Raw genomic sequence first — 7821 nt, forward strand, 5'->3', positions numbered from 1 at the left:
CCAAAACGTGATGAATAAAGTCTTCAGTCTGGTGCTTTATAAACAACATTGTTCTTAAAAAAACAGTTTAGTTGAGACCAGAGACTTCATAATTTCTTTTATTTTGTAGTTTGTTTATGTATTTAGGATATTGTAAATGTCTTCCAGTTCCAGTATTAAATTTTCATTAGAATTTAAAGTTTGAGAATGAAGAGGACTTCTTCCCTTCAGTCCTCCACTCAGGAGCTTTTTTCTTCCCAGTTGAGTTTTTACATTTATTGATCTTAGAGAATGTGTTCTTGCATTATTATGCTATAGCCATTGTAATAGTTGAAAATGGTCTCATTAGTGTTTATGGCAATAACTTCACGGACAACTTACCATCCAGCAAAACTTATTGCGACAGTCGTCAACTTAAATTTTGCCGGACAACAAATTGTCTCAGAAGTTATTGCCTTAAACGATTATATTGTTTTAATACCATTGTCAATTAATATAGTGGCTATGGCATAATGATGCAAAAACACATTCTCAAATATCAATAAACTTTAAATTCTAATTAACATTTAATACTAGAACATTAAGACATTTTAAATGTCCAAAATAAATTTAAATGTAGCAGCTTCTTTCTTCCCAGTTGGGTTTTTATTTTCCATCACAGCAACATAATAAATGTTGATGAAAATAATTAATCTCTGATTTCCTGTTTTTCCCCTTTTATTTGTGTCTGAGCAGGGAGAGTTTCATCAGGTGTCCCACAGCAGCTTGATGGAATCGGACTCCAGTATCGTCAGTAATGAGCCGACCGGGTCGCCAGTGTATCTCTACGACTCTCTCATCTGAGGCGCCATTGGTGGGGGAGATTTGAGATCAAACCGCCTGAAAACGGCCTCACCTGTTGAGTTTGAGTCGCTATGTCACACTGAGTCGATGGAGACTGGAAGAGAGGAGACACAACGAACTTTTCCTGCTGGGCAGATCTGAAAGAAGAAAATTAGGATTTAACTATACCGTCCTAATGAGAAGCCGCTTTCTGACCCAGATGAACTCCATCCATCCATCCATTAAGCACATTAAACACAAATTAAGAAGAATTTGTCTGTGTTGGTAATTATTCTATGGCTGTATGTCTGATTGTTATTTAAATTGCCATTATTACTATTATGTTTCCATAGATTTTTCTTGTCTTATGAGTTAGTTTGTAACCATTTTGACTATGAAATATATTTTATTTGTTGGCTCTTAAGCACAGTATATTGAACAGGAACATGAATATTATAACATTGTTTTAATTACAAACTTTTGATAATTAGGGCATTGTAAGTATGTCATTAAATTGAGATTAAAGATAGGATTAAATAAGTGTTCTTCCTATTCCTTTTCAAACAGAAAAGGAGTGGTAAGCCAATTATTTTGTTGGTTATGTATGCAGGATTTTTTCTGTTCTACAAATTGCTTGTTTTTAAAGACCTGTTTAAAATAAATCAAATATTTGTTGGTTTAGTAAGTTAGAAGCACTTACAGAATAGTGCTGCTATAATTGTTTGTGTGCTAGAAGTGAGCTAAGGTGGAATAATTTTTTGTGCCAGGTTGTAAATATGGATTTTGAAGCAGGTCAAAGAGAATCCAGTGCTGTAACGGCTGTGAATTAATGGAGATGCTCATTGTTGCTCTCATATCTTGTCTGTCAACAGTCGTCCTTAATAAAGAAACCCATAACACAACAGTTTAACTACTTGTGTGTGTAATAGCGGTGTAATAGTGTATATTAGGTCTACAGTGACCTGCGCAATCCGGTGGACACATTGTGGCCACGCTGTATTTGATAACAGACTACCATACGATGTATTAATGTGCAAAAAGAGCTTGCGGTGATCTGTATTTGTAGATGTCTGTGTTTAATTTAATTTCAATAAAAACCTGTTTCACCCGTCTGATACTGTTTGATTCTTACAAATACCTCTGTATTTAAAATATTTTTTAAAAGGTAGAATATTCTCATAAAAGGATTAGTGCAAACATTTTAAACGGAAAAGATATTCTGATGAAGGAAGTGATACTTTTGTGTTTTTGTTGTGTATATAAATTGTTCCAATGCTATGCATAACCCCTAAGCTTCCACTTCAGTCTCGTCAGTCAAAGAATGTTATCCAATGATAATATTTTGACATTAACACAGCCTGCTATAGTTTTCAGTTTGTAAATGTCACTTAAGAAGTTTTAGATGTGTAGCACCAACAGATAGACATAGCCATCTGCTACGGTAGGAAAATCTGACGAGGTAGCACAGATAGTCAGAACATGATCAGAAATCACTGCAGTCAATATCGTTGGAAATGTCAGAGAACTATTCATCAGCCCCTGTTGTCACCAGAGGAACCTTTGGTAACAGTGTTACAGTGTGGGCAGGTGTGTCTAGTCAATGCAGCTTATTGGGATGGATTGTAAGGTAAGGTAGTTTTATTTGTATAGCACATTTTCAGCAACAAGACAATTCAACGTGCTTTACATGAATTAGAAAGAAATGCAACAAAACAACAAAAACCAAAGGAAAGGAAAAAAAGAACAAAAACACTTTATTTAAGAATAAGTAGTCTATGATTTATAAACTAGTGGAGGTTTCTCTGGATTCTTGTTCTGATAATGTTGATCTAAGGTAATGAGCAGTTTCTCTAGATGAGTCGCTGTTAGTGAGTCGCTGCTGGAGATTGGGGTACCTTGAATTGAGTGGTTTGCACTTTCTCCAGACATGGATCCCAAAAGAAAACCTAAAAGCCGAATATTCCTACCTCTGACATTATTTGAAAAAACTTAAGTGACTCAGCTCAAAAAGTGAAAATTGTATATTGTACAATTTCATCTGCAGAGAGGCCAGTAGTGCAGTTGCTTTTGTGGTACTACTTCTGAGCTTCAGAATCAGTACTTCAGTTGCTGTCATGAGTCTGGTCCAACAGAGGTCGCTGTGGTTTTCATTCAGTCACTTTGCCAAAACGCCGCCGAAACGTCGCACTATCTGATTGGCTGGCTCACACTGGGGTTAAACAGTGTTGCGCATGCTCCAACTCCCTTTAACTGTTAACGACAGAAATCTGTCAGCTCAGCGGAGCTAAGGTCCATCTAATATCCTCAAATATTTCCGCGTATCGCCTTATTTTGGTCAGCGCCGGGGAGTTAACTCTTACTCAAGGCGTTTTTAGATCCGGCTTGCAACTTTTCAACGCGTCCTGATTGAAAAAAGCAGAAGAATGGCGAGCAGTTCTAAACGGAAAGAGGAAAGTCACCTGCTGAATGGGGCTGTGAAGCCATCCACATGGAGCAAAGCCTTCTGCGGTAATGCCGTTTGGGAAGAGAAGGTGGGTCATTTAACCACTTTATAGTTGTCTTTTTGTAACAATTCCTTTCTATTTTCTACTAAAAGTTGTAAGCTTCCGGACTTTAATAACCGGTATGGATAAAGTCAGGTAACCGAAGCTAACCCTTATGCTAAGGATTAATCTGGTTAGTTTAGCTGACTGGCATAATGAAAGATATTATGCCAGTCAGCATATCTGTCTATCGTTAAAGCTGACATTTTGGGGTATTAGATATTAGGACACTTTTGGTAAACAATTTTTGTTGAATAATTGGCATTTAATTGACAATTACTCTTTTTATTTTTTTTACCACAAAAACGGCATTACACATTAAAAACAAAAAGGCATCATACTCTTTATTTTTTTCCCCAAATTAAACATAAAAGTAATATTCTGAAGTTAAGATTATGTCCAGTAATCTAATTTCTTCAATGTTTTTTATCTGAATGTGCTTGTGTTCATGATTCATGAACACAAGCACATTATGTGAGTCATTATATGAATCATATCACAACTGATATGGATCAGTTGTGATATGAATTCATATATCACAGTTGTATTGTGTATTGGGAATATTACTTTTAGTCTTTTTCTGTTGAATGAAAAAAATGCTCTTCTTCAAGTAAATCAGTTTTATTGTACATCATTAGGAAAAATAAGAAAGAAAATATGACCATAATCAGGGTATGTCATTGAATTAGAATGGGACTTTTTTTCAACCCTGTTTACAGCAATAAATGGATGGTTTTACCCCAAAAGGAAATGAGGAATAAAATTCAGTGTTATATACAGTATATTGCACCAACACACAAAGGTCATCTAAATGGTTCCAACTCATATGCTGTCATAGAGTCTACTTCTGTCCAAATTTAAATCTTTGCTTTTGTTTTTTGCATTACAGTGTATTCATATAGTTGCATTCAGGTCTATCTACATGTGTAGCAATTTAATGCTAATTATATTAGAGTAAAATCAAAATCAGTTGGTCATATGAGGCCCACTAGTAAGCTATTATCTGTCAAAGAAAGTTTAGTTGACTCCATTGAGACAGCTACGGTGACAACTTTAGAGAAATTTGCACATTATATACCCTAAATCAAGTAAATCCTGTGCTCGATGTCAAATGTTTGAATTGTTTTTATTTTTATTATGATTATTAACAAAAGAAAAGATATAAAAGCCCAGAGACCTTAAGATATATTAAGTGGGAAGTTGAATTTTAATCTCAGTTGAATATAAATCTAACTCTACCACCTTGAAAAATACACAAATTCCCAGCATGGAAAGTTCTAGGGTGAGACTTTTAATGCACTTGGTGTCAACTGGGATAAACGAAGTGATCAGTGTTAACAGCTGTGGATGTGTTGTAATTTAAATGCTTAAATCTGGCCCATGACATTTGTTGCCTGTCATTGTGCTTTTTCCACAGGATGAGTTTTTGGATGTGATTTACTGGCTTCGACAAATTATTGCAATTATCCTTGGTGTGATATGGGGCATTGCACCGTTGAAAGGATTTCTAGGAATAGCCATGTATGTATTCTGAGCTCGGTATACAATATTTTCCTGTTTTAATATTAGTTTGTACAGATGAAAATATATGAAAATTTCTCATCTTCCCTTGTATGCCTCTTTAGTTTCTGCGTCATCAATGCAGGCCTCCTGTACGTATACTTCAGCAGCTTTCAGCAGATTGACGAAGAAGAGTATGGAGGCACGTGGGAACTCACCAAAGAAGGCTTCATGACATCTTTTGCCCTTTTCCTGGTAAGTATACTAATATTAAAAAAAAATAATAATAATTTTTTTTTGATCAAAAGATCTTAAATAGTTTGAGTTTATCTTGATTCTGTGCTGCATGATGTTTTTTTTTCTTTCTTATTTGTATTGTCCCACTTTGAAATGAACAAGCTGAGTTAAGGCTATGCAAGTAAATATGTATTTAGATTTAAATTTGACCCGAATCAATCACCAAAACAATCTAAGTGAAAACATTTTTTCTTTACCAGGTGGTGTGGATAATCTTTTACACAGCTCTACATTTTGATTGAGAAGAATGCACGAAGAAATAAAAATGAACATTTTTGTTGAAGTAAGTTGACAAGGCTGAAGAACTTCATGGTTTGGGAGACTGAAGAACTTCATGGTTTGTCAGTGCTCTACGCGAAGACGTCTTTGTGTGCACAGCATTATGGGAATGCAAGTTTGCTTAACAAGATCCGGCCAAGATGAACACGTTCAGAAGCTGCACATCTCTTTCATTTGAGACTTCCGTTTTTTTTAAGGACATCTTTCCTCATGCTTCCCAATTTTTTTTTCTGTCTTTTTCTGCCGTTTAAAAAAATAACAATAACAAACACTAAAGTTGCAGAAAGTAAAAATGTTTTAGGCTGTTTGGTTGTAGCACAGTACATTGTTGATATGAAACAGAGCTCAACCAATCTACTTTCTTCAAATTTAAATAACTGACGTGAATCCAGACTTTATACTGCAAAGATCACAAGTTATGCCTACCAATCTCTGCTTATCAGTTCGATGCGACTCAGTGAGGTCTCAAGCAAGCAAAGAGACATATCAACATGAGTGTGTGGAAAGCTTCATTTTTTTAATAATACATTTCAGATGAACAAAGCCACTCTACATTAATTAATTCTGATTCTTTAGTTTTTTTAATACCTGCTTTGAAATTTTACAACTAAATTATTTGTGAGAAATGAGGAGTCACGCTTAACAGTTATAGTGTCTCTCTGGAGTTTATGTTGTTTGTCTTAACAAAAGCTGGAATTGTTATTTAATGAGATTTTTTCTTCCAGAAACTGTTATTTGGTTTTGCTTGTCGAATGTTTGAGTCTAACAAAAGGGGAACGTTGCATCCAAAAACAGCTGATAAATATCTTCTAACATTAACGCAGATGCTGTTTGGAAAGAGACTCTTGTTTGCTCAAGTTCAGTCTTGAACTACAAAGAGGAGTAAAGGAGTTTATGTTCAGATGCAAACTTGTTTTTAAGCTGAACCTGATCTGTGCACTGCCATGATTTGCTGTTGGTTTTTGTCTGCCATTATTCATACACTTGAGGTAAAAAAAAAAAAAAAAAAAAAAGAAATGCAAAAATTCTAATGTTTTCTTTAATAGTCAGGGGTCTCCAATCCTAGTCTAGTCTTCAAGAAGTACTGCACTTCAGGTTTTAGATGCATCCTGCTCCAACACATCTGAATCAAATGACTGACTTGTTACCAGGCCTGCTGATGGCAATCTGAATAGGCATTGTAATCATTTGATGCAGATGTGTTGGAGGAGGAATCCATCTAGAAGTTGCAGGGCAGTAGGTCTGGATTGGAGACCACTCATTTAGATCAATCATGTTTGAAAATTAATTTAAACTTTGTATAGTCTGTAATTCTTTTTTGTCAAATCCCATCTTGTATTACACAGATTTATTTGTATTTGTTATATCTCTTTTGATGTAACATATTTCTCAGTATTTTATAGTGAAGAACTTTTGAGAGCAGTTCTTGCTAAGATGTTATGATACTGTTATTCAATATGCAGCTGGTGTTTGAAAGGATTGTATTTTCTGATCAAATCTTTTGGGACTCATTAAACATGGGCTTCATTTGGCCTCCATTTTCAAAGACCCGAGTATTCTCATTGCAAAACTTTTAATTTTTTCATGTATTTATTCTATAAAGAGCTATTTCTTTATCGGCAATGGAGCATTTTCATGTACAACATAAAATTTCACGCAGTTGTGAAATATTAGACACAGAACTTCTGGTTCCAGGACCTAACATATCAATATAATTTTAGATGCTTTTATAGTGAACAGTTTTAAATCCTTTGAGTTTTTTATGTATTATTGTTTTGAAGAAAATTGATATATTGGAGAGGATATAAACTGATAAATTCAAGACACTGTGTTTGGATGGGTAGTGTGAATCAAAACAACTACATAGTGTGTATATATATATATATATGCATACAATTGGTTCAATTTTGAATATTTGAAGTAGCAGCAATATGCTAATTTTTTGGCCTCCACTATATTTTGATAATGATACAGGCTTTTTTCTGGGCACTGCTTTGGAACCTCTGGAGATTGTTACGCAAAAAAAGATTTTTCATGAAATGAACTCTTTGGAAAAAATTTGGATAATATGAATTACAGCAACAATTCATTTCCCTTTGGGATTAATAAAGTATTTTTAATTGAATTGAACCGACTTCTGAAAATCTGAAACTTGTATAAAATTATCTCAATGTAAATGGCTACCCAGATAAGCTATTTTGATAATCATTATATGGCATAAAAGCCAGGACGGTAATTACCGTTACATGATACAATAATACGATTATAATATTTTACAATGAATAATTAAACCATGAGTTCTTGCTTGTAGCGCGTTTACGGATTAACTGGTAAATCGGCATGCCATACTCTGACATCATTCAGAAATCTCTGAAGAAAGCCCAGCTCGTCATTCTCGTGT

The 7821-nt window shown here is 34.6% G+C and overlaps 1 protein-coding gene across 1 annotated transcript; it reads left to right on the forward strand.

Annotated features, from left to right (window-relative positions):
* Positions 1–3036: 3036 nt before the first annotated feature.
* c1h20orf24 (chromosome 1 C20orf24 homolog) lies at positions 3037–6968 on the forward strand. The gene is made up of 4 exons (XM_005816959.3): positions 3037–3332; positions 4762–4865; positions 4970–5099; positions 5342–6968. The coding sequence occupies exons 1-4, from the start codon at positions 3225–3227 to the stop codon at positions 5381–5383; spliced, it is 384 nt and encodes a 127-aa protein (XP_005817016.1). The 5' UTR covers positions 3037–3224; the 3' UTR covers positions 5384–6968.
* The last annotated feature ends 853 nt before the right edge of the window (positions 6969–7821 follow it).

This window comes from Xiphophorus maculatus, chromosome 1 (assembly GCF_002775205.1).
Source record: "Xiphophorus maculatus strain JP 163 A chromosome 1, X_maculatus-5.0-male, whole genome shotgun sequence".
Classification (NCBI taxonomy): domain Eukaryota; kingdom Metazoa; phylum Chordata; class Actinopteri; order Cyprinodontiformes; family Poeciliidae; genus Xiphophorus; species Xiphophorus maculatus.